Source organism: Pararge aegeria, chromosome 13 (assembly GCF_905163445.1).
Source record: "Pararge aegeria chromosome 13, ilParAegt1.1, whole genome shotgun sequence".
NCBI lineage: Eukaryota > Metazoa > Arthropoda > Insecta > Lepidoptera > Nymphalidae > Pararge > Pararge aegeria.
In genome coordinates this window covers 5,419,207-5,447,006 of record NC_053192.1, presented here as the reverse complement: position 1 = coordinate 5,447,006, position 27,800 = coordinate 5,419,207, and the positions used below count along the sequence as shown (strand labels likewise).

The following is a 27,800-nucleotide window of genomic DNA, read 5'->3' as shown; positions in this document are numbered from 1 at the left end:
AAGATTGTATTAAACCGTAATTAACGCGGACGAAGTCGCGGACAAAAAGCTATGCAAAATAAAAATAAACTGGATTGCAGCGTACCTTCTCGTACACATAAAGCACTGACTCTAACGGCATACGCATAATAAACCGTCTCAGTCCAGTTAAATAAGAACATGTTACTTTGCATGTGGCACGGAACAATTATATCGAGCAGTGTTTCAACTTTAAAACGCTTAGTGCCGAAACACACTGTCCGTATCCTCCGCCGCGTATAGCTTGATATCTGCGACACTATATAATCACTTGGCTGTTGCAGCTGAAAATACTTCAGTCTTCGTCGTTATATCATCATATTACGTCAGTGGTAAGCTAAGCTTCTGGATTGAGCTCGGCTGGCTGGAGTGACCAAGCGCGGAGCCGTCCAGTGGCATTAGGTACAACGGCAGGTTCAGGCCAAGTACAGAGACAAGCCCTGGTAAAGTAGAAGAAGAAGAAGATTACATCAGTGGACCGGCGTGGATATGTCTTTTGTAGACAGTTCTAAATCCCACAGATTTGGGCCGCTTGTGTCCAGCGGCGCCCTCTTATCCGATTAACGCCAGCTGTCCACCTAGTTTGAGATTTAACAACGCTCCGTATACTGGTCAGCACCTTGGGACTCTCGGGGAGTTGAACGGTTCTAAGAGCTATGTGCCCCACCAAATTCAACTTTGCGACTCGTTCGGAGCTATTTCGGTAACTCTGGTTCTTCTACGTATCGTTCATTTTTAATTTGATTACTCACGTAAAAATACTCCGCCTCCGAGCATAGCTTCGTATGTAATGTACTGTACCCCACCTACTCGTTTTCCTTTTTAATTTTCCTAATCCTAAGTTTGCCTGGCAGAGATCGCTACTTAGCGATAAGGTCGCCTTTTGTATACTGCTTAATTTTTCATGTGTTCTTTTATTTTTTTCGTTTTTTCGAGTGGTGTACAAATAAAGAGTAGCTCGTTCCATCGCCTACGGAGTGGATCCCAGCTTTTTATAGTATTAAATTTCTGACGATCTGAGCGCCGAATCCACAGCAGGGGTAATTTGAGAATTTAATTTCCGGGTGGTTCAAGGCTTCGCCTAGATGCCACCTAGCTGACCATGTTATGCCGCCTAGCGATTTAGCTTTCCGGTAAGATGTCGCGCAGAAACCGAAAGGGAGTATGGGTTTAAAAAAATTCACGTACATTTAACAGGTTAACCCTTATACTGCATCATCACTTACCGTGTCGGTAATGGTACGGACCATTACGAACCGTGAGATTGCTTTAAAGTTGTAACTTGTTGTAGAATAAAAAAAAAGCAAATCAAAATAGGCCGCGTAATACGCGAAGTATGAATCTGAACTTACGTGGGACGCCTTGTAGCTAACCTACTCTATTATGTAGGTCCTTCTAAGTTAGCGTGCTCTGTATTCGTTAGGTATTCTTGAACACGTGAGTCTGACGTCATTCGCATACTTAAGTTACTCATAACATACACTGTTTGTTACACACGTAGAAAATTCCTTACTGGGTCAGGGTAATAAATGAGTGTACCTACCTAAAACTTATATATAGTTTTCCTTCCGTGTTTATGTCCATTTAAGCACAATGTGGCTTACTTACTTACGTACTTGCATTTCTTATTTGAAGTAATTTTCGTACACTTCGTTAGATTTTTAGTGTTAAATAAAAAAATATCTTTTATGCTGTACTATTTGCGCCTCGCCTTGAACAAAAAGTAACAGCAATATTGGTGTCACATTTCTTCGCAATCTATTAATCATGTACATATTTTTTTGTTTCATCAATAATTTTCACAGCGTACGCAAAATATTAAAATATGCAAACTTTTGCACTTATTAAATAAATTTAATAATTAAATAATAAACATAAATCTTTTAATTGGAAAAAAACAACGCATAGGAATTAATATATAGAGTATACGCTACACAAAAACATATCAATAAGAACTTAAAAAAAGGATCTTAAAATTAGGTAACTAAATAAAAATTAAATAAGCTTAAAACGAACAAATATAATTCTATGTTGGCAGTGACATATCTGTGGTGCTGTTTTTCCCAAACAGAATATCGCCTCAGCGTTATGCTGTAGCAGTGGTTTAGTTGTATGGTGAAACCATTTATTTTCCGGCCATTTTAAGTGTAAACTAAACCATCGGTAGGCAAACATCCAAAGATAAGAGTATGTTGAATCTTACTCATCCGTTTAATCGAGGCTGTTGACACGGTCCGTGTTTACAAACATGCCACTAATTATACTGAACGAGATCAACGCGAAGGTACGTGAGACGTGTGTGCTGGGTATATTTATATCAACCCCTATACTAAATATAAACGACCACAGATTGCTGTTAAGGATGATATTTCAATCGCTGGATAGTCGTTAACAAAGCCAATTTGATGTTTTGTTTTGAAATAATTATTTAATGAGAAATGCTAAATTATTGTACTAAGTTTATTGTATAACTGGTATTCATTAACGGAACTCTTTTGGTGTGCTAAGGACAGGTAAGGGGGTGAAATACGAGTTGGAAGTTTGTATGAAAATCCGTCGCATCAAATAATAAAAAAAAATTATACCCTTACCTAATTATTTAGGCTAGTTTCGTTACAAAATAATTAATACCCATGGTACTATCACAGAATAGCACTATTCTAGACAAAACTTAGTACTTACTATAAAGCAAAATAAATAAAGTAAAATAAATTAATATTTGACTCGTGTTTTTTTAACCATCTGTTTCTTGTTTTAATGTAGATGTACCCATTGCAGAATAGTACTGTTGTAGACAAAACATAGTACTTACTATAAAGTAAAATAAATTAAAGTTTGATTCGTGTTTTTTTAACCATCTGTTTCTTGTTTTAATGTAGATGTACCCATTGCAGAATAGTACTATTCTAGACAAAACTTAGTACTTACTATAAAGCAAAGTAAAATAAATTAATGTTTGACTCGTGTTTTTTTAACCATCTGTTTCTTGTTTTAATGTAGATGTACCCATTGCAGAATAGTACTATTCTAGACAAAACTTAGTACTTACTATAAAGCAAAGTAAAATAAATTATCGTTTGACTTGTGTTTTTTTAACTATCTGTGTCTCTGGTTTTAGTAACTTTTATTTTTTTTTTCAGACATTAGCCATCCAGAAAGCAATAAACACAATAGAGACACCAGTAAAAGAGAAACATGTCCGAAGTACGATCATCGGCACGTTTCAAGAGCAAAGTGCATTCACATATTGGGTAAGGAAATACTGTTACAGCGTATTCTGAAGTGCAAACATCAATATTGTTCTACATAAACTTAAACTTTCAAAGGGCTATAATTAGTTTAATTAATGCATTTTACGTTTCTTTTAGTAGTTTCGTTTTCCTGCCCGATTATGGAGACGTTGAAAAATCATCCACTCATGTATCTTTTATTCATAAAGCACTCATTTATTCCTCATTTAATATCACATTTAAGTATTGTATAAACAAAGCCACGTACATGCTTGGCAATTTGCTGATTTCGTGTCTCTGACAAAGTTTCGAAACTTGTAATGAGATGAAGCCAATAAAAAGCCGTCGGGCTATTTCTGCGGGTCGGCTTTGGTGAGCACTCAGAGAACTGTTTTAAAAGAAGTTAACCAATTTTATGATACGGCGTTAGGATGTAAGATTTTCGGAGTTGAAACGTAAAACGCTTATTGAGTACTCTATAAACATTTGTTTAAGCCTTTAATATTTTTTCCTCGCCTTCTTCGCCGAAGGACTGATTAACTTGAATTCCAGGTTGCTTTGCTTTTAATAGAAATCTTGTATGTGTGACTCTGATAGATTGCTTAATAAAAGGCAGTGGGAATTGCTAGATGGAACTTGGCTCGCAGCAGTATCTTTCTGTGGTATTAACTACCTCTGGCGCAACGGTGAGCGCTGTGAACTTAAGTACGAGGTCCCGGGTTAGATTCTCTTCAGAATTTATTATTTCTGATTTTTTTCTGGTTTGCTCTGTTGGGAGGCTTAGGCTGTGGCTAGTTACCACCCTACCGACAAAGCTGTGCCGCTAAGCAATTTAGTGTTTCGGTGCGATGTCGTGTAGAAACCGATTAGGGGGTAGGTACGACTATCATAGGGAGTATGATAGTCGTACCTACCCCCTAATCGGTTAGCCCCCTAACATTATAGACTGCATCATGTTAGATTGCACCACCAGGTTACATTGCTGTAAAGGGCTCACCGGTAATGGAATTTAAAAAAATCTTTTTTTAAGAGTTTTCTATTATATAGTACGGTGAATATACTACAGGTGCTAGAATGCAACAGAAGTTTGTAATGACAAAAATGATTTATGATATGCCATGATCCCGTAGATGGTGGCAATCCGGCAGCCGCTGCAGGACAACCGTATCGTGGCGTGGAAGTTTTGTAACGTGACCCACAAGCTGCTACGCGAGGGCCACCCCGCCTGCCTCGATGACTCCCAACGTCACATAAATATGATAGAAAACCTTGGAAAGCTATGGGTGAGCTCCTCCGTCGATATAATTTACTGTTATGGTAGATTCTTTTAACATTTTGACGGCCGAGTTTTGGCGCAGTTTGCAGCGACCCTGCTTTCTGAGTCCAAGGCCGTGGTTACGATTCCCTCAACTGGAAAATGTTTGTGTGATGAGCATGAATGTTTTTCAGTGTCTGGGTGTTTATATGTATTATGTATTATATTCATAAAAATATTCAAAAGCTATCTTAGTACCCTTAACACAAGCTACGCTTACTTTGGGGCTAGGTGGCGATGTGTGTATTGTCGTAGTATATTTATTTATCACTATCATTTATTATTTTTCTTTTTTTTATTAAATTATAAACAATGCTTAAAAATATTTTTTTTATTTTATTTATTATTATTATTTATTTATTTTGAAGACAAAACTCTATTTTTTTTTTATTGGAAACAAAAGCGAACAGCGGAAGCGGTGATGGCCTAGTGGGTAAGGCTACTTACTAGCTGTCCCGGCGAACTTCGTACCGCGGATCATTTTTTTACTTTATGAATGTTATATTTTAATACTTATTATACTATCCCGGTCTAAGAGAAATCCAAAAATCTAATATAAAAATTGGTCCAGCCGGTCTTGAGTTATAAATGGTGTAACTAATACAAATTTTCTTTTATTTATATATATAAGACTAGCTGACCCCAGCGCCATCTGTCGGGTTGATTTGTGAATCTAAACCATCCAGGGTGCCACCCAAACGCATACCAAAAAATTAATTCAAATCGGTCCAGTCGCTTAGGAGGAGTTCAGTTCACACGCACAAAAGAAATAACGATTATTGAAATAAAGATTTCTAACTAAGTCAGTAAACTTCCTAACATTATAATGACAATGTTTATGGCACTACATATACGATTCTATTATAGGTACACCTTCGAGAGGGCTACGGTAGATTAATTAATTTGTATTGCAATCTGCTGGTGACCAAGTTGAAGTTCCACGCGCGTAATCCTCGCTTTCCCGGAAATATGCTGTTGACCGCCGAAGAGCTTGATGCCATCGCCGAAAATGACGTCAACAATTAGTAAGTGGAGGGCACATTTCCACCAGCAGTGCTAGTACAGGCAGGGAATAGTTATATCCCCCGATTATATCCCCTGACAGGGAAGAATATAATTAACGTGCCCACCTAATAAAGTACGTGAGCATGGAATAGGAGAAGGTTACCCCCGTTTATGATTACATGTATATTTTTTGAATATTATTTCCACTTGTGCGCCAGTGCTCTGAGGGTTTATAAAAGTGTGGGAGAAGATAAATTTTTATCCTTTTCCAGCAGGGCTAACACGGGCGGGATATAAAAATGATATCCCCGATTATATACCCTGACAAGGGATATAATTAATGTGCCCACCTGCTAAATCACTGGAACATGGAATAGGAGAAGTTCACCCCCGTTTATTAATACTCATATATTATTTGGATATTATTTCCACTTGTGCGCCAGTGCTCTGAGAGTTGATAAAGCTGTGGGAGCAGATTAATTTATATCCTTTCCCCGGGGATATAATTGTCTCCTGCCCATGCTGGCCGTGCTGGGCTTTGCAAGTAGGTATAGATACTTGCAAAGCTTGCTTTTTAAGGATGCCATTAATGTCTTCAAATATAATCGTAATATATGCTGTTTAGTGATACGGCGGCTTGTTCCGCCGCACACATTTTGCTGTGGGCTCTTCTTAGACCAGGGTGCGTTTTGGAACTCTCGTAGCTTTAGTTATTAGTTAACGAATGTAGTTATCACCGCCACATCGTAATAATGGAAACTTATCAATCAATCTTATCAAAAAATAAATAAAAGAGACAAAAACAACAAAGGTACAAGTCAATTGGTTTTTGTGTAACAAAGGCGGCCTTATCACTGATAGTGATTTCTTAACTTATATGTGTTAAAATAAAATAAGTGCCTGTTATAGACCTGCAGGATACAGAATTTTAGAATATATCTTTCGCTTTTGTGGAGCACTTACTTAATAATTCCTATTTACTACTAACTTAATTAAATGAACTGAAATCCTTCATTTCACGGTGGACATATTTAGTGATGTACCTACTGCGGCCTGAACTCTTCCCATTCTGCAAAAAGACTCGTGCCCTGTAATGGGCCGGTGATGGGGCGATATTGATGATATAACGTCAATGTTAACTGTTTGGTTCAAATCATATCATAGGCACATAGATGACACTTGTGCGTATATTACATGTAAAATAATACATACAGACATAGTGTGAGTTGGTGGCGATAGCTTAATTTATTTTTTGTTATCACCATCGCACTTTGTCATTTAAGACTATTTAAGAAGCATCCTGGTTAGGGCTTCAAAGATTTAAATTCGCAGACAGCAAATCACGCGCAATTTATGCAATCGTTTAGTAAACCGTTATTTTTTAAACCTCAAAATAAAATCATTATTCATTATCTTTTTTATTTAAGGACTGATGAACAACCGAATTACAACGTAAATATTAACTACAATAAAATAGAAGTATTGAAATGTTTATTTACGCAATTCAAATGTCTAACAGTTTTCAGATTTGCGTGGAGTTATTTGACTATATGGACGATATTCTCACTTTGCAAGCTGCAGGTTCGTACTTTTAATTATGCATTAAAACATTTAACTTTTAGAACTGATTACATCATTGTCAATTTGTTATTGCATACAATTCTGACTACAATTTTCCTCAGTAATTTTGAGTACTTACTCACCATTTGACGGCCGATTGGCGCAGTGGGCAGCGACCCTGCTTTCTGAGTCCAAGGCCGTGGGTTCGATTCCCACAACTGGAAAATGTTTCTGTGATGAACACGAATGTCTTTCAGTGTCTGGGTGTTTATCTGTATTTTATAAGTATTTATGTATATTATTCATTAAATTATTCATCAGTCATCTTAGTACCCATAACACAAGCTACGATTACTTTGGGGTTAGATGGCGACGTGTGTATTGTCGTAGTATATTTATTTATTTATTTATATATGTAAGTACGAACGAAGAAACGGCAAATTCTTCAACTTCCGTGGAACATAATTATTAATTTTAATAAAACTTGCTTATGCCCTCGACTTTGTCCGCGTTTGTTTCAGTATTTTTAATCCCACTAGAAATAGCGGTCGGTTGACAGATTATTATCAAGGCAACTTCGCTTTCAGTATTCGACAGTCTGGGCAACGCCAGAGCAAACTCAATGACAGCTAGCGGCCAGTGTCGGCTGGCAGCCCTGATTCCTTGCGCGCAGGATTCCTCGCACATCTACGACTGCAATGTGCGCCTTCTATTCAGACTTCACGCTTCCTTACCGCCGGATGTTCTTGCCGGTCATCGCGAGAGGTTTGTGCATTTAGTCCGACTAATATACACAAAGATAGTTATACAATATTTATTTATTAAACGTTGCAGAAATTTTATTAATTAATTACAGATTATCTTACACAAAAAAAAGGTATCTAACGTTTTCGCTTGTTGGGTCCTAAAAAATGAGCATTATTATATTTTTATTTTTTAAATTTTTATTTCTTTATTAATAAACCAACGCGAAATATATATATTTATAATATTACAAACTAAAATTAATATTCACAATAAATATAAGCCGTCTAACTGTTCACTTGTGGGCATGGTACCCAAAATGCTGGCGTTATGGCCCCTTTGAATGAGTTGCTAATTGCTAATTATTGCATATTTAACAGTAGACAATTATATTTATGATTTTTTTTTCTACTTCTTGAATTACGTCATATGTACTAGAGGGTGCTTCTAGGCTTTCATCTTTATACAAGCGGTTTTTTTTTTCTTTTTTAATATAATATATAAATGATAGGCCAGCGCTTGACGACCATCATGCCCGTTAGAAAGCAATGATGAGGTCTAGGTTGTAGCACGCTTGCCAAGTTTGATGCTCCAAATGGTATTTTTATACTTTTTAGTACCGACTTAATTTAATATTGCTAAAATATGTGTTTTTGTAGGTTTCGGCAGCAGTTCAAGAAACTAAGTTCTTTCTATAAACACGCAAGCAGCCTGCAATACTACAGGAACCTGTTAACGCTTCCAGTTCTACCTACAAACCCGCCTAATTTCTTACTCCAGGTACATAGAAATTTGTAAAAATATATTTTAACAGTATGTGTTGCTGGCACCGTAGCAAAATTACTTATTATTAAAAACGCGTCGTTTTGCAAAATATAAAAAAAAAAAAATTTAAAAAAAAACTTTTTTTTTTTCAGAGCGACTTTGGCACGTATGTGGCGCCGGTCGTCTCCATCCCGGATCAGCCTCCAGACGAAATCGACACAGTGGGCTCTCTGATTGACACTTCAGATACTATTAGCCAGGTATTGAATTAATTTGACCGACGCCCGGGCCAATGCCCTGCTTTCTGAGATATTATGAAAATTATGCTTAATTTGCTATACTCCGCGAAAAGCAGGAGAATCTGTAAGGTGTAATTTATAATTTCTTCAATGGTTATACTCCACACTAAACAGATCTTCGGCAATGTACCCACTACGCACGTTTCGCCCCGAAACCGGAGCATTCTCATCCCCCGGAGAATGCTCCGGTTGCCTTTACAATTATTATTTTCTATAATTATTTATCCGTACTAATATTATAAATGTTAATGTAAGTTTGTTTGTTACGCTTTCACGCAAAAACTACTTAACCGATCCTCATGTAACTTTGTACACATATTCTTGAAAGTGTTAGAAGTAATATAGGATACTTATTATCCCGACATTAAGATCGGTTCCTTTGGGAGAGGGGGGTGAAAGTGTTTGACGATTTTACACCATAACTGCGACAAATTATAACCGATTTAAATAATTATTTTTGTACTATAGAGGTTATAATATGTGTTTAATTTTGTCCGAACTGTGGTTGGAGATAGAGGACAGAACTCCTCAGCGGACAGCAGCAAACCCCTCATTTAAGGCTTAGCAATACTGAATGCTTTAAATTTTTTTAGAACTACAACCAATTTGAATGCCACATCAAAAAACAAATTCAAACGCAGACGAAGTCGCGGGCAACAAGTAGTTTATAATAAATATAAATAAATTATTTGAATAATTGTTACGTACGTACGTACGTATTGCTGCGTACTATCCTTCGCGTGCTGTTCTTATAGTTATGATGTTCACACTATTTTACAAATAGTTCTTAAACTCAAAGGGAGCCCACCAATTCGCACTGGGCCAGCATGGTTGACTCAGGCCTTAACCCCTCCTAATTGTGGGAGGATGCCCGTGCCCTGTAGTGGGCCGGTAATGGGTTAATATGATGAAGATGATGATGTATAATATTTTTAGGCGACGACCCCAGACAACACGGATACGGTTGACACCCGCGCCACGCCTTCTCCGATCCCCGACCCCATTATTGAGCGCGACCGACTCATAGAGCATCTTCAAAACGAACTCAAGCGAATGCGGTAAGATTTCCTTCTCAATCTTTTTAAGTAGCTGAGTAATCCAAAAAGAGTAAAATGACATTTTATATCACTATTACATCTATGAAGTTCTTAATAGCAAATAAAATATGTTACTAAATTGTTGTCCGCAGTGCCCGATTAAATTATTATGATAAAATGATAAAAAAAAAACTTAAATCGACTACTGGTTATTTTGGTTATGAATAATTTAATGTAGGCTACTAAAAATTGCAAAAAAAAGTGGTAATGGAAAAGTGCAAGTAGCATTTTAGGTCGTGTTTTAGTTGCATCGTTCTGTAGCACCAATTGATTATTATTTGTGCTACAGAACGGTTATATTTATTTATTTATTTATTTTACATCTACGGCAGGGCCACTTACACTGACTAGATAGAACTACATAAATTATGGATAAAAAGACAAATAAGACAAATGAATGAAAGATGACATTAAACGTTATAGTGATACTCTGCGAATATTGAAGTAAAGGTCATTCAATATTCTCAGATCACCTCAAAAATTTACTCACCCGTTATGGAATTGATCCCATTGAGTATTATGATATATGCATATATTATAACACTCAATGGGATATGATATATGCATTATGCTCAATGATAAATATTTTTATGTAGTTTATAACTATTTTTTTTTTTAAATTTAGGTCAGAGGTCTCGCAAATAATTCAAGAAAGAAACACCATGCTCGGATCGATGAGGGAACATTGCACGCGTATGGAATCACAACTTCGTGCCACTAAGGTAAAAAATATTTCGTGTATACTTAAACCCGATGTATTAACCCTAGCTTAAAATGTATTAAATGCAAACCTTTTTTGTGCCAACATTCTTAAAACACGCATTAAGAAATAGCCTAAAGCAAAAACAACATATGTAAAATGTGATTTTACCTTTCTTTGTCTAATCATAAATAATATACAGATAAACACCCAGACCCTGAAAAAAGTTCATCACACTAACATTTTCCAGTGGTGGGAATCGAACCCACGTACTTGGACTCAGAAAGCAGGTTCGCTGCCCACTGCGCCACTCGGCCGTCTATATATATTGTTTTTTATTTGTAGACTGAACTTGAAGAGGAAAAACAAAAGGCTGAAATATTGTTGGTTGAGACCCCACAAATCAAAAGTAAGTTGTACAAAATTTTAATACTTTTTATATCTATATATATATAAAAGAAAGTTATGTTACACCATTTATTGGATTGGATTGGATTATTCTTAGTCGGAATAGTATTTATAAAAACAATTGTTTGGCGGTACGAAGGTAGCCGGGACATCTAGTAATTTTTAAATTTTATGATTAACTTCGTACAATAATAAAGCGTTCTGTAACTTTTTGGGGTCTCGTGCATTTTTAATTTAAGCAATTATAACATCACTTGCTATCATGCTAGTTTAAGGAATGCCGGAGTATTCTTTGAGAAAGTAATGTGTTCAAAGGCGTGTACAGTCTATCGATACTCACTTAGCCAGCGTCGTGGACTACGGCCAAACCTGCCGATAATTTAACAATAATGAGTAGAACATAAGTATTAATTTTACCTTTGCAGAAAAACTGACGGACACCGAAGAGAAGTCCAAAGTGCTTGACGAAAAATTCCAAAAATTAAAAGGAGCTTACACGCAATTGAGGGAAGAACATATAGCATTGATAAGACAGGTTAGATATTTTTTTTAATAGTTTAGTATAGTAAAATAAAAAAAAAAAATGGTCTGATCAGAAGAAGGGCATATACTTTTGAGTAGTAGTAGAGCTTTTAGTGATTGCGTTCGTCATGGTTTTTCATTCTGTTATATAATAATGTAGAAATCCTAAACCTTTACCAAATAAAGAATTATTATTATTGCTATTAATAGAACAATTATAACTCTTTCGTATATATAAGTTTTCAATTTAATTTAGAAAGCGGAAGTCGACAAAATGGCGGCAAGTTTACGAGCGGCTACGGCCCATCACGAAAGTGCTAAAACAGCGTTACAACAGCAACTGAACGATCGCATGAAGTAAGTGAACTTAGACTAAGAAATGAAAACAATGAAAACTTTATTTGCTGCAATCAACTGTAGAGTGCAACCAAGATTTAAAAATAAGTTCAACGTACATATTTAGAGAATCTACCTTCTTGTTCTATCTTCTAAGATTATTTTATTGGCATTGCCTTGCCATGCATCCCTGTCGCTATCTTCGCAAACATTCTACTGACTTTTAGCAAAAATTGTATTGATCCCAGTGTATCGTGTATCATTGACTTCTGCAACTTACGCTGGATTTTAATTTAAAATAAATTTATCTGCAAATACACTAGTCTCTGAAATAAATCGTAGAAAAAGAAATAATACTATTATTAGTTTAGTATTAGTTTATTTATTTTTATTCTGCTTCGTTGTATGCTATTGTATTATTATTTATCTAGGGATGTCGAACTCCTCCAACAAAGTGCATCGTCAAGTGAAGAAATAGAAGCATACAAGAATGAAATAACTCATCTTCGAAGTGATTTAGAAAAATCCATACTGAAAGAAGCAGAGTTGGAATCTCTAAAAGCGTCAATGGAAACCTTAGAAATAGAACATAAGACAGCTACCACTGAACAACAAGAGAAACTTACAGTTTTATCTAGCGATTTAAAAGAAGCCAAAGAAAATATCGAAAAATTAAAAATAGACATCACGGATAAAGATACTGAGTTAAATAAAGTAAAGGAGGAGTTAATAGGCCTTAGAGCGAAAAGTGGCGATGAGTACAAGAAGGCTATAGAGGAGAAAGAAGATGCACTAAATCAATTATCTGAATTGAAACAGCGGTACGCACAAGATAAGGAGGTGAGTAATTAATTTAAGAAACTTATAAATGCATGTTATGCAAAAAATAACAGCAGCATGTGTATATATTAGAATATTTGATTAGGGGTGCCAACGTGGCCATGGTAAGATTAGATAACTCTTTTGTGACTTATATGTATTTATTATTTGTTGTACTGTTCATTTTATCAACTCATTACATAATTAATTTTGCCATACATCAATAGAATAACATTCTAACATTAGCGAAGGTTAAACTTCACAGTATTGACTAACAGTTTATTTTTGTTAGGAAACAAGTAGTTACACTAATATTTTAAAACGTGATTTGGAAGTTTTTCAAACTAAACTGATTGATACACAAAATGATTTTGAATTACAATGTCGGGAATTGAAAGAAGAATTGTCGACCAAAAATCAAGAGTTTGAAAATATTTTGAATGAAAAAGATATTGAAATAAAGGAAGCTTTTGATAAACTCAATTTAATCCAAAATGAAATAGATTATGTTAAGAAAAATAATGATAAAGTCATAGATGAACAGTCTAATGAAATAAATAAGCTTAAGCTAAATATAAATGATTTTCTGAAAATGAAAGAACAGTCTGAAGTTCTTATATCAGACAACTTAAATAAAATGAAAGAGCTTAACGCACAGTTAGAACAAGAAAATAAAAGCAAATTAAGATTAGAGACTTTACTTTCTGAAAAAGCAATGGAATATGATGCTTTGATTGTAAATAAGCAGGTTTGTGTTAAACGTAGATGACTTATTTTATGAAATTGAGTATTTCGTGTTAACAAGTTATGACTTCTTTTAATAATTCATCAGGTTCTTGAAAATTCTCTGACGGAGCTGCAAAGTAAAGAAATTAATTTAACTGTTGAATTAGATAATGTTTGCAAAGAGAAAAGCGAGATCGAAAACAGATTAAAACTTGAAATTGAAAATCTGAAAGCCGAATACGCGCAATTACACATTGAAAAAGAAAATGAAAGGAAAACATTTACAGATAAAATAGAAAGTATTATTCTAGATAAAGATGAGGCTCTTAATAAAGGACAAGAGACTATTGACAATCTAAAAGCTCAAATTACCGAACTAGAATTAATAAAGGCTCAAGAGACTGACAACTTAGTTGTAGCTATCACTTCGAAAGATAGAGAATTTCAGGTTAGACTAACAATGGTGGCTGGTTGTTGTCTTATTGTCAATTAAAATGGAAGTGGTACTGGTGCTTAATGTATTATGATTCTAGGTGTATGGAGTGTAAAAAAGAACCTCTGTGTTAACAAGAAAGCTGCCAAATTGTATGTGAAAGGCGAATGTGATGTCTTAGGTTTAAGTTTAAACTAGTTTTCTACATCGATGATTATTGATCCTACAAATATTCCTCTCCAAACTTGAAATTGCCATAGAGTTGATACTATTATTTGACCCATTGCCTTAGATTTACATGAAACTTAAAAATCGTGACCTACTATTAAATTATAAAAAAGTTACTATACATATATTTTACTTACGTATTTAAAATATGTATTCTGTTCATTATAAAGCATTGTTACAAAATAATATTATATTTTAATTGTGTTTATATGGGTCAAAATATTGAGTTGAGTAACTAACAATGACAGGCTAATAACCTAAATTTAGGAAAATTATATTCTTAAATATATACACAGTAGATTTTTTTCTACAAAGGGATCAACTTTGCTTGTCTACAGTATCCCTGTAATAAATATTTTGAATAAAGCAACATTCATTATAAAAATGGATTTGTTATAATTTAATTATTGCTTGATTATGTAACATACAAATGTTTTGGTAATGAAAATCACGGATATTTTTTCATCAGTTCCTGCTAAAATATAGGGTTCAAATTTGAGATAAGTAGTAGTAATAAAAAATAATAATATTGATTTTAAGCTCATTCGCTATAAATGTGTTATGTATTATGTGTGTAAGGTCAAAATAAGAATTTAAACTAGTTATGTTCTTAGTAATAAAGTAAAATTTTGATTAGTTACAATCTTGATAAATTTTACATTTTCAATACTATAAGTGTATACACATGATGATTTATGCTTTGTTTACAAAAACTTCAGATCTAGCTTGGCTGTAATATCGATAATGAAATACCAGTGTTTCATATCTACTTCGTTACTCGTATGTTTAACTTGGGTACTTTATTGTGTCAGCGTTGAATTTCAAGAACTTACACGTAGCACGTCATTAACAAATTTAGAAATATTCCAGTATCGTGTAATTGCCACGTAACCTGCGTTGCATACACGGGACCAGTCTGTCTCTCGCTTAATACGTTACATACGTGGGTTCAGTTTGTCTCGAGCTTTATTAATAAGGGGCTACTTGTTTCTGTTTGTAAAAATTATGATTAGATTGTCTGGTCTTTTTAGTTATGTTTTGATATGTTCTTGTATTGTTGATGAAGTATGACATTTAATTTCTAATTTTTTTTCTTATCTTATTTGCATGTGACTCTAACGGCATGTTTAACTTTTCAACTGCGCTCTGCCTTTACTTCTGCAATATTCTGCATGTGAAACTCGTCTGGGCGTCTTACCTTTCGCTTTGGACTGTCAACTTCAATGGCGTTACGTTAAGTACCTTATTGGAAAAATAACAGTTAACTGAAGCTAGATTAGAGCATACGGAGACTGAACGATTGACAGCAGAGTGTGAATTACAGGACTTATTGCAACAAAACACAGTCCTTGAGGCTGATATGGCGTCGCTCAAAATACAGTTGGACGAAGCGAATGCTCTCATCAAAAAACGTAAGTTTTCATTCCAAAATGCAAATCATACTTCAACGGATTAGAAACTAGCTGTTGCCAACGATTTAAAAAAAAAATAAAAATCCCAAAGGGACCTTTATTTTCCCGGAATAAAATGTGCCCTATAGATGCAAACTATATCGATGCAACATTTCCAGAGAGTAACTTTTACCAAAAGATTTTTCTTGATAAATATTATCCTATGTCCATAACTAGGATGCAATATGTGTGTCTAATTTCATCAAGATTGGTTCAACGGTTGAGTCGAATATAGGTAACAAACGTACAAACAAATAATCAGATACAACATATAAAGTATTCGTTTGGATCTTGAATTATTAACAATTGAAAACATAATACTTGTGTAAAGTAAGAGCCAAATTTTAATAAAATATAATTAAATCTTAACCTATAATGGAATATTTTTATGCCTCTCAACTCGCAAAAAGCTAGGCATAGGAAACTAATATTAAAAAATAATTTATAGATTGGTATTTGGGTTTAATTCCACAATGCAGTTGAATTATTATAATATATTTTTAATTGGTTAAATCATATAATAACCTTAGATATATGTTTATGCTCGGTATCCAGAATCATCGAGATTGGTGGCATGTGCTGGTGAAAGTGCATTGGAAGTATTAAACGGAGCGCTGGCCGCTTTCGAGAATTCAAACGCGCAAGATGCTAACAAACTGGCAGCTGAACTCGCTGCCAAAGCATTTGAGGAGCTTGCAAGAAAAAGTCAGGTAAAAGAGACCGAAACAAAATTAATGACAAAAAGGATAAAAAGTTTAAGCCGCAAAAGATCAGGGGCTTTACTACAATCGCTTAAAGCAGTATAATTATAATATTCTAGACGATTTTCTTCGGTTGGAGTTCAAGGTATGCTATCAAATAAACGGTCATTTTAAAATACCGTTTCAAGTGATGAACTGTTACTTAAGACAAGACAAAAAAAAATATAGCCCAGCCCAAATTACTGAACTAAAATTTTTAAAGGCACAAAACAAATGCTTAGTTTTGCTGTTTGCTCGCCAACGTCGTTTTTCTTACTACGTCTTTTTAGATCCCGCGTAGAATTTTAGAATTCAAGTTACTAACCTATATTGTCTACTTCGTTACATAAAATAAGACAAAACTTTTATTAGTAGTTTCGCTTCCTGTTTATACAGAAGGGAGTTGATAATAAAAAAAAAACTCTTTTGAATAATCTGTATTGATAAATTTGCTAATTTTGTTTAAATTCGAGACAAGAATTCTGTTAGTTATTCATTTGAGGACACCAATTATGTTTTCTCTTTATATATAACGTGACGTGCTGGTACGGCCGTACGGCCGACCAGAATACAATTGTCACCACCCCTCTTCCCGCGGGCGTCATACTAGGCGACTAAGGAAATTTAATGGAGAACGGGCATTAGTGTTTTTGGTCCCAATTCTACCATATACTGCGAACACCAACCGGTCTGCCCATCTGCGTGATGATGAGCGCGAAACCCTCCCGTTGGGAGAGGCCTGTAGTCCAGGAATGGACTTTTAATGGGTTACTGATGATGATCATAAATAATAATAGGTTCGTTATTCCAGATCGAGGGTAATGAGGAACTAGTAGCAAAATCTTCAATATTCGCTGCTCATAATGCGGCACAGCTGTCCGCGTATGTTGCAGATATCTCCAATATTTCCACCGACCTTGAACTCTCGGATAGTAAGTAAAACTTTTATTCTTCCTCTTCGATTATTATTACTTTGATTAACATGTTCAACATGTTTTTAAGATGAAATCTATGTTACAAAAGGCCCCTGTACAAAGTTCTTTTTCGTATTTCCAAAATAATATAACAAATATTATTTATGTTTCCTCTTGTTTTTTTATGTGTAAAATAATATTATTATCATCGTTATATCAACTGTTAGACGCCAGCTGTTGAAAATGAGACTTATGTCATCCCTGAAATATACTCACTTTCAGCTTTGAGAATCAAGTGTTAACTTTCTTGGTTACAGACGAAATCACGTCTTAATAGCTCAGCTAGCTTTTAAAGTGGCACTTAGCATGGTTCTTAGGTCAGGAAATGCAGGCCAGATATACTTCTGGTTGGTGACTCAGCCACCAGGCGACGAGTTGGAAAACTATCCCTACAATGAGGATTTCCTGAAAAAAATGGTTGTAAGTCGGTTTACGGACAACAGTTTTACGTAATAACGTGTGCCAGGGTAGAAGAGAGATAAATATGTCACAAGCCGAATTCTTAGGCCGATCTCACTTCTTTATCGCTGGTTTCGCGCTCGGCTCAGGCGGAACGTGACAATGAGTCATGGTTTTCTGTGCGAGCTGGCGTTCATCGTTTTCATAAGCCAGGCCACCCAAGTCCCAACTAGAAAACATATTCTAAGTTTAAAAATTAAACATAAGAACTATTGCAGAATTGAACAACGAATGCCGAAGTATGCTCACATCAACTAAGCAATGCCTTGAGACAATTACTGGTGGTAGTTTAGACCGCGCGTCCTGTATGGAAGCGCGCGTGAACGTGCAAAGCGTTGCGAGGACCGCGGCGGCTGCAGACCGCCTAGCTCGCGGAACACGCAGTGTGGACGACGAGCTTGCCGATATGGACAGCGCTATCGAAGACGCAGCCAATCAGATCGAGGTATGATGGCCTTTTTCACTATCCATTGACTATCCCACTTCTGATTTTAACTCGCGCCGATAAAGGAAATGCGCCCGTATAATTTGAGAAAGAGATAGCACGAAATCGACCGCATTTTATAAATCTATTCTTTAATGGCGCTTTTAAATGGTGATAAAGCCTTATATCAAACATTTTAAAAGGCGTATATTTTTAATTCCAGTACAAAAAAGTGCGTTGCCGCTGTGAGTTTCGCTTAGAGGTCGCCAAACTAACAATCTCCTTACAATAAATGTAGCCTAAAAATTTTCAGTAATCTTCCCAATTGCAGCCCTATTCCGTAAATATAAACACAAAACTGAAACGGAAATTTTATGAAATAAGTTGCTCTCAGTCCTATACCATCTGTTTGTCTGCAGGAAATGTTAGCAGCCAGTCGGGCAGGTGATTCCGGTGTTAAACTAGAAGTGAATGAGAAGATTCTGGACGCTTGCACTACGCTGATGGGCGCAGTCAAGGTTTTGGTCCAGGAGTCGAGGAAACTGCAGAACGAACTCGGAGACCCCAAGACCCGCCATAAGATGTACCGGCGAAATCCACAGTGGTCGGAGGGATTGATATCGGCGTCTAAAGCTGTAGTGTTCGCGGCTAAGTTGTTGGTGTAAGTTTTTGTCAACGCGAGAATATGAACATAATTTTAAGTTTTTTTTTAAACCTTCTTACTCTCCCCTAAATGGAGATATATATATGTTAAATATATACAACGTGTAACAGAATTATGGAATAATATTGAAGGATGCATAAGTATATTTCATAAAACCCTGTAAGAATATTAAATCGAGAGACGCCTATTTATTTTTCCATACAAATGGATTCAAAACATAACTACACAATGTACCTGTAAAACCTGTGAAGTATTATTTCGGTATTCATTTACACGTTGTATATGTTAAAACATCGAAAATTAGTATTTCTATTCTTTATTTCATTACAAGTTAGCTTGATATCTAACCTCATGCTAAGATAGCAGCGTGCCCACCTGTTAATATTATGTCAGTTATATTTAACCAATATGCTAGGGGGCAAAGCAGTTAATATGAATAATTTATTAATATTACAAATAAGAGCTATCCGATCAATATACAAACTTAGATTACGCGAGTCTCTACGTGAAAAAAATAAAGAATAAAAAAGATGTACTTACAGTAGCTACTAGCAATATATTTATAATAATTTAATCTTTGAAAACAAAGTCTTTATATTATAAAATAAAGTGGATAAATAATAATAAACAATCGACTGACATAAATTTTGGTGATATCAGCATATCATCTTAGAAAGTGCAGAAAACCTTTGTGAACACAAGATAGAACAATGATTGTAGAATGATGTTGGAAAAGAGCAACTGCCGAGTTTTTTGGCGGCTTCTTCTCGGTAGAATCTGCCTTCAGAACCGTTTTTAGAGTCACTAGAAACAGACATACTTGAAATTTTAAAAGTGCTTATATTGGGCCTACTTCAAGTAAATGAATTTTGAATTATATTCCTAATCGTTTTCTATGCGGCATAATACCGAAATGCTAACGGACGAAGGCACTCCAGACAAAAATTAAGACAGCAAATGTATGACAGTGCATGGTGATAGCCTTGTGGTCTGAGTTTAAATTTTCCTTACTGGTTGACCGAGTTCGATGCCTTGCAGGAACCTCAAGCTTTTTTTTAGTAATTTAAACTTTACCGCTTTTAAGCAATTGGCACTTGCTTTGCCAGTAAGAGAAAACATCATGACAACAAACCTGCATGTCTTAGAGTTTCTCTATAATGTTCTCATAAAGTCGTGTTCGTTTGAAGTTTAAAAATCTGCACTTGGCCGACGTGGTGCCCCACGGCCTAAACCCTTCTTATTCTGAGAGGAGACTCGTCTTTTATGGATCGATTCGATGATTGTACCTATGCTTGTTGTACAGTTCATCAGCTGACGAGGCGGTGGGTGCGGCGGGTCGTGTGGAGGGGGTATCGGCGGCCGCGCATGAGGTTGCGGGTAGTACGGCGCAACTGGTAGCCGCGTCACGTGCGCGTGCGCCGCCGTCCGCGCCCTCACTGGCGAGGCTCACCGCCGCGTCGCGCGCGGTAGCCGCCGCCACCGGTGCGGTCGTGGCCACGGTGCGAGGAGCCTCTGCGCTCGTGAGGGATCAGGGTGAGTGACTTCTGATACTGTGCAGCCTTAGTACAAGTTTTGCTCCCTCTCTATCGAGTATTCAAACTCTATACCTTAGTAGTAAGTAAAATGGGGTTTATTTAACTCTTAATTATAGTCGCAAATCCCGAACTTCTGATTTTTTTTATAGTACAAGCGTTTTGCCGAAAGTCCTAGCTGAACAACTAAAAAAGCAAATTTGAGCTTTGAGATTTGAAGAAGATCCATTTTTGATGTCAAGGTCTTTCGATACCCGAAAACGACTCCTTGATTGCGAGAGGGCAAATATTGTACTAAGTGTACTGTTATTTGTACACTGGCGAACTCGACTTAGCTGGCCGCAAGCAAAACACGGAGCATCCAGATCCGCGAACTTATGACTCCACGTTACCTAACTAGATCGCGCTTTCGAAGTTTTCGCAAATGAGGTGCATAGTATTATATAACCAAAGATGAACGGTTTGACATCGTTCCCCGAGCACGACACCAGCTCGGAGGAAGATCTTCATATTGTTATGGCTGAAGGCATCACCATAGTTGCCGTCCAAGTTCATATCAGAAGTGACCGCACTGCCGCGGTGAAAGTCACCGCGGTAAGTCACAAGTAAGTTGCTGAAGGCGGTGACACCAAAGGGTCATTGCCCTTACCAGTTAACCCGAAACCCACTCCAGGGCCTCTGAGGACTTCTTCTCTCGTACAGTAGTCTCAAAACTAAAGCGATATCCGCACATGAACCGCGTAGAGGCGGACGTCGCTAGTCTGCCGAACTTTTGCTAGTACGATTCATCACAACCGCCCCCGTATTTTTGCCGCTATTGGTGCGAAATCAGTGCTTATCATCAAGGTCAGTTACCTTTTAATTGGTAAGTAATATGTGGGTGTCGCGGTGGTCGAAATCGATGCACGAGACTGTCTGTCTGCCGCACTTGTAAAATATACCACAAATACCCGTTGTTTTGCCACTATGGGTGCTTCTCAGCGCTTATTACGAGCCAAGGTCAGTACACCTTTTAATAGAGTAATGTGTATGTGTGTTTACGTGCTTGTAGTCCGCTCATCGCACTTGAAGTGAACAGTCCAGTTAAAAAAAAGTTGATTATATGAACAAACAGTTGTAAAAGTATATCCGGCTAAAGTCCATTTTCTATATTCAATCTATCTGTAATCTGTTGATAAGTGCTTAGCAAATTTGTTATTTGTTAAAAAAAGTATAGATATTTTTTGACAATAACAACGTTGCTAAGTAATAAATGTATGGATTACGGATAGATTGAATATTGATAATGGACGTAAGTGTCATTGGACATGTCATACACCATATGGCTGTTTTGTCATACACAGTACACCAAACAGCCGCAAATGGTTCTATACTTATAATTTGAAGATATTTTTACGCCTGCAATCTGCGAAGCTGGAAAACCCTACAAGAAAGTTAAGACCCGGAAGTGCTGACCTGTGGAAACGTCTTCCGTGGTCGTTAACGGGCCCGGAATTCTTCTTTCAAATTTTCTTAGTTCCCACTTGACCGTGTAGTTTATGTGCTGTGTATATTTGTATTGTGTACTATATATCCGCTTACCCGATTATCATCGAAAACGCGTTTATTTGTATCTGTTAAATTTTCGACTTTCGTTTCTTTTTTATAGAAATGCACATACCGTGAAAATTTCACCTGTACAGATAATATATACCATTTGGCTATCATTAGCAAGCATAAGCAGTATATCCAGGTAGCTTATTGTTTTCTAAACTCTGTACCACCTAAAATGTATTGGATTGAAAATAGTTGAAAGCGATAATCATCAATCCCATTTTAAATTTTTTTATTTAAACTTAATTTTCCCAAAACGATCTTAAATATTCTTATCGGTCATAATAAATTGTATTTAATAAATTGTATAAAAGATAATTGTAATTTAATATGATCCATTAGCTGACCTTGAATCTCTGTACATAAAACATTCCCGTAGACTTAGTACCGTGAATCGTCCGCTAAGCTAGTAATGTATGAAACAGAAGCTCTGGACACGTCTGCGCTGTCGCTGACAGCCACGAGACGCCTCGAGATGGACAGCAAGGTGCGAGCTCTGGAGCTGGAGAGCGCACTCGAAGCAGAGCGTGCGAAGTTAGCGGCTCTGAGGAAACGCCACTACCACCTAGCGCAGGTTCAAGAGGTAACGTAGATCCAAGGGCCGTGAAACTTAGGTTATGCAGATGATTAGCCACAGACCTCCATTTATAACTCAAATTATCGATATCTTAAATTTTTCCGCCATTTTAAGCGTCAAGTGTGACATACGAGTGACTCTGGAACTAAAAATGAAATTTAGTAATTCCTACTTTAGTTTTTTTGGAGATTAACAGCGTCAGAGTACAGCTCCGAAATGGCGTCAAGCTAGGAGACGAAACAGAATTACGAAATAATATTAAAGGATGTAGAAGTATATTTCATAAGGAATCACCCTGTAAAGTTATTTTTATATTTAAAACATTCATTCAGTACCGTCTCCACTGTATTTAGTCAAATTTTTCAAGTCAAGTCAAATTTTTTTTTTTTTTTACTATTCAAACTTTCATCCGCTATTCTACACAATAAACATCGAACCTCCTCGCGATGCGACTTAAATCATTATCTTGATTACTAAAAAACCGGAACGGGATTTTTAACAATCTTTTATTGTTATTATTACTTCATAACTGTTAGGAAACGTCGCTTTGTACGTACATTTTGTTTTGTTTACTTGTGATTAATGTGAAAATACCTACCTGGGTACTGAAAAGACTACAAATCACCAAAATAAAAACGATAAAACTTTATAAACTAATAATTAAATGTTTAATAATCGGTTTCATTTTTTTATTAAAAAAATTACTAAATCTTTTATCATATTTTTAAATTTTAATATATAGCATTTTAGTAACTTATATTAATTTTTGTTACAGAATGGCAATATGACTAATGGGAAGGAGTGAATCAGAAAATGAAAAGCTAAAAAACTGTTATATGTTATACATTCGTTTTATACATGACAAATATTTACTTTATCATCCTCAACTGTGTAGATGATATTGCATCAGAGCCTCAGTAGAGGACGCAAAACGCAATAACAGCGAAATGAATGTGCATATCGCACGATTATATTTAACCGACCCGATCTTCGCTCTCGGAGACGTTCGCGCGTGTGTATACTCCACTAACTTGTCTTATAATGTAAACGATGTTTTCATTACTTTTTAGTGTAAAGTATGTTTTAAAAATATAAAAAAATCAAGTGTGAAAAAAAATTTAAACAAACAAAATAAAAGGAGAATTTCTGATGTGTGTTTTTTTAAATATATTCGTAACCATTTAAAATAAACTTTACACTAAAAAGTAACAAAAAGATGGTTTACATTTTAAGACAGGTAAGAAAAATAGACTTTACAATTTAATTCCTAAAGATATGTGCTTTAGTAATGACTTTATTCCGGCCAACTTAGACCGCATGTAAATGAGATACTCAGCTAGGTTCAATAGATTGTCGGAGTCAATAAACTTCAAATTGGACGGAGCGAAGTTAACTTTGTGATACGCAAACGCAATGTGAGTCACTATGCACTATTTCTTTATCTTAAATAGCTGTCTCTTAAGCTGCACCACACCTTCCCAACTGTTCGACCAACTGGCGTCAAGTTAAAATATTTAATGTACACATAATATATCTCTCTATTTTGAAGTACGGATCGCGACGTGTTGTCTCTGACCGGGACGCAAGTACTCTTTCGTATTAATTAACATATTCTGTAATCTAAATAAAATTAAACTGTCATGTATGTTTTTAATAATCTAATCTAAAATTAATACATTAAAAATAACATACATGCATTTTTAATGTATGTATTATTAATAATCATCTTCGTTTGACGCCGCGCACGTCAAGGGAAACTTCACTTCCAAAAAGTACCACAATACCTGGTTCTCAGTCTTCTCCATGGTGCTGGAAGGCGTCCCACCTTACGCTTGCTCATTCGCGGTTCTCAGGTCACTCGGCCTTCCTATTGCCTTGACAGATGGAAGATAGGTTTGATATATAGAAAATAAACATAAGTTCAACATTCAGTTGTAAGTTGGTAAGTATGCCCTGAATAATTTCGACATAATACCTTGGATATACAGTCTCAATGTTGGCTAGGAAGGTGTGGTAGCAACTATAATAATCAATATTTACGCAACGATCATTCTTAATTTGCATTTAAACTTCATACAACGAACTTTTTTTTTAAAGTTATAAATAAATGATAATATATCAGAATTGCTCCCTTTGTATCCACTAAACGAGAAAAGTTCCATGAAATTTCAGCTAGGTTCGAAGTAGAAAGTTAGATGATTTATGACTAAAAATATTGCATGATAATTAAAAAAATAACACGAGAAATTAACTGCGTCTTAATCTATGAGAGTTTCGTGGCTAGTTACCACCCTACTGGTATAGCCAACGCCTGGCGATTTCGCGTTCCCATACCATATCATGTAAAGTGAATTAGAAGTAGGGGCTTACAAAATTATGTTATTGGATAGAAGCAGGCGTTACTTTGCGGAAATCCATAATATATTATGAAAATTAAGCTTAATTTGCTATACTCCACGAAAAGCAGGAGAATCTGTATAATTATAATTTATAATTTCTTCAATCCTTATACTACACCAAACAGATCTTCGGCAATGTACACTACGCACGTTTCGTTCCGAAACCCAAGGATCTTCAGGAGATGTTGACTTGACAATTTATTAAATTATTATTATTTATTTAAATTCTAACAATTATTCATTGTAAAGTTGATTAACAATGAAAATTAAGCTCAATTTTGCCAAATTGAAGAATGACACTTCAAATTGTTCATTGTAAAATCAACATCTCCTGAGGATTCTCCGGTGTCGGAGCGAAACGTGCGTAGAGAGTACGTTGGTGAAGATCTGTTTGGTGTTGAGTATAAAAATTAAAGAAATTATAAATCACACCTTACAGATTCTCTTGCTTTTGGCGGAGTATGGAAAATTAAGCTTAATTTTCATCGTATATCATGGAATTCCGTAAGGTAATGAGTAACGACTGCTTCTATCCAATATTTGCATTTGATTTCACACTGCAACTGTTTTCATTTATTTTACGACGGTTATATACGCCAATGTAATGGAGTTTACACAGATGATTTTTAGGTAAGTAAATGTTTAATATTCTATTCCAGATGACTAATGAATACATATAGTATTCTGACTGAAGAATTACACCGATAAATTACTAAATAAAATTAAATAAATATTTTTTTTAACGTATAATGTTTGTACGATGGCGTGGATGGAATACAGCTGAAAGCTTGCTCACAATCATGAAGTCGTTTTCGAGTATCAATTCACTGAAGGTCTTAGTAAAATGGACCTAATGATTCACGTTTTAGGGCCGCAATGTTTTTATATTACTACTGCGCCTGTTATAGACGTGTGGACGATTTTGAGCTTTAAAACAAGGTGCGGAAAATCAATTAGGCCTTTGCAAATTATATTTAAGGAAAAAAAAAAAAGAAAAAAATTAAACATTCTTACAAGAACTTGGAATCAGGAAGTTTCCAAACATATCCGGCACCCCTATGGTCCGAGTGACAAAACCTTAAATTTGACCTGTATAGACTTTCATGATGTCAATTCAATTAAAGTTAATCATATACAATAAGTAATCGATTTTAGTCCTTATTTTGTATCAGCTGTGGTCATTGACAGACATTAAGCTTTAATTATAAGACTTAAGTGTGCGAGAATCAATTCGACATTTACTTAGCTAGTATTGTACAAATAGCCCTCTGTCCAGTTAGTCCGACAGCGCTCTTTTTACATAGCGCGGCCTGCAACTTCGTGTATAGGTTATAATTTATTCTTATTAACTTAAGATCAAAGGTTCATTCATACATATTAGCCACTCGTCGGTTAAGTGGAGTCATATAAATACTTCATATAATAAGTTGTATTGTTGTGTTGCACACTCAGTAAAATATTGGCGGGCGTGACTCAGTCTATACCCTACAATTTAAGACTGACCGGCAACATATGGATACGTGACTGATGTGTGTGAGTGATCCCTAAGGGTTAAGTCTGAACACGAAAAAGTCCCAAGTTCAATTTGGATGATATTTGAGAGGATTTTACGATCAAGTTTTGTACTGCACCTACAAGTTAATTGCAAATACTGTACTGAAGTGTACAATTAAATCCTCCATGGTTTTATATTATGCAAATTTGAATGTGGTTGGACCCCTTATTTAAACCAATCGGTATAATTACTATATTATTATCGTAAACTCTACACATAATTGGATTTTTGTATTGCAGAATCGTTATAATAATATTTAAACAGTAAATTAATAAACATCACTAATATCAATGTACCTATTCTATATTTTTACCCGTAGTTGTATTATCGAGTGATAGTTGATTGACTATAAAGGAATTATTTTATATTTCCGTAAGTGATTTATTATATTTGTATAAATGATACATTATTGGGTTTACTAATAAAATATCTAAACAATTGCAGTCTTTTATTTCGCAATTTCTTTTCTTTTCAGATTCTTATTTGGTCAACAAATATTTTAAAAGTATTTCATTAAAGACTTTCTCGTAATTAAAGTCTTTCTCAAGGTCATAAACATTATCAACCCATTACAGAGCACGGGTCTCCTCTGAGAATGAGAAGGGTAGAGCTTGGCTAACTACGGAGTTAGCCACGCTGGCCAAGTGGTAGACTTCAAACGCTCATGACACAATATGGACAACTCTCAGGCATGCAGGTTTCCTCAAGATGTTTTCCTACACCGTAAATGCAAGTAATATTCAGAGTTGCCTGCCGGGGATATAGGTTTCCCGGGAAAAGAAGCCATACAGACTAGGCTATCAACATTTCTTTCAGTACTTCTTTGGCACTAGAAACAAAATTGTGATGACGTCATTTTCCATATAACAAATAAAATCTACCAACTCAAACAAATAGATTTATCTTGGACATTTAACGTATGCCCGAGATAATTCTACTAGTTTGGGTTACCCCCGACCTAAAAGACGACACTGACATCGACCTCGAACGGAGGGCGTGGTCTATAAGAGCTAACAGCGTTAAAATAAGCGTTTAGAGCGTATTGCACATGCTTCTTCACTGTGAACTAATTACTCACAAAAATCTTACAACTCTCTCCGAGTGCAATACAAGAATGCTCTTAGGGTGGTGTCAGGGCTGCCTGGGTTTGTAGTGCATCAGGGATGTTAGCAAAGGCGCAAGTGGATAGCTTGTATGCCATTATGCGAAGAAGATTATGGATCCCTG

The 27,800-nt window shown here is 35.7% G+C and overlaps 1 protein-coding gene across 4 annotated transcripts in view; it reads left to right on the top strand.

Moving 5' to 3' along the window:
* Positions 1–23,440, top strand: part of LOC120628560 (huntingtin-interacting protein 1) — a 43,554-nt gene extending 20,114 nt beyond the window's left edge. For 2 of the 4 annotated variants that reach the window (XM_039896985.1, XM_039896984.1), the window contains 21 exons: positions 3,159–3,269; positions 4,379–4,531; positions 5,431–5,588; positions 7,088–7,149; positions 7,716–7,893; positions 8,532–8,652; positions 8,790–8,897; positions 9,873–9,994; positions 10,659–10,755; positions 11,079–11,142; positions 11,567–11,676; positions 11,920–12,020; positions 12,431–12,839; positions 15,467–15,617; positions 16,212–16,366; positions 17,208–17,328; positions 18,048–18,274; positions 18,673–18,914; positions 20,221–20,450; positions 22,468–22,625; positions 23,395–23,440. In XM_039896985.1, the coding sequence (XP_039752919.1) occupies positions 3,159–3,269; positions 4,379–4,531; positions 5,431–5,588; positions 7,088–7,149; positions 7,716–7,893; positions 8,532–8,652; positions 8,790–8,897; positions 9,873–9,994; positions 10,659–10,755; positions 11,079–11,142; positions 11,567–11,676; positions 11,920–12,020; positions 12,431–12,839; positions 15,467–15,617; positions 16,212–16,366; positions 17,208–17,328; positions 18,048–18,274; positions 18,673–18,914; positions 20,221–20,450; positions 22,468–22,625; positions 23,395–23,424 (3,108 nt within the window). In that variant the 3' untranslated portion in view covers positions 23,425–23,440. Of the gene's footprint in view, positions 1–3,158; positions 3,270–4,378; positions 4,532–5,430; positions 5,589–7,087; positions 7,150–7,715; positions 7,894–8,531; positions 8,653–8,789; positions 8,898–9,872; positions 9,995–10,658; positions 10,756–11,078; positions 11,143–11,566; positions 11,677–11,919; positions 12,021–12,430; positions 12,840–13,110; positions 13,567–13,650; positions 13,993–15,466; positions 15,618–16,211; positions 16,367–17,207; positions 17,329–18,047; positions 18,275–18,672; positions 18,915–20,220; positions 20,451–22,467; positions 22,626–23,394 lie in introns of all 4 variants that reach the window. The other 2 variants (XM_039896983.1, XM_039896986.1) reach the window with 2 other exon arrangements.
* The last annotated feature ends 4,360 nt before the right edge of the window (positions 23,441–27,800 follow it).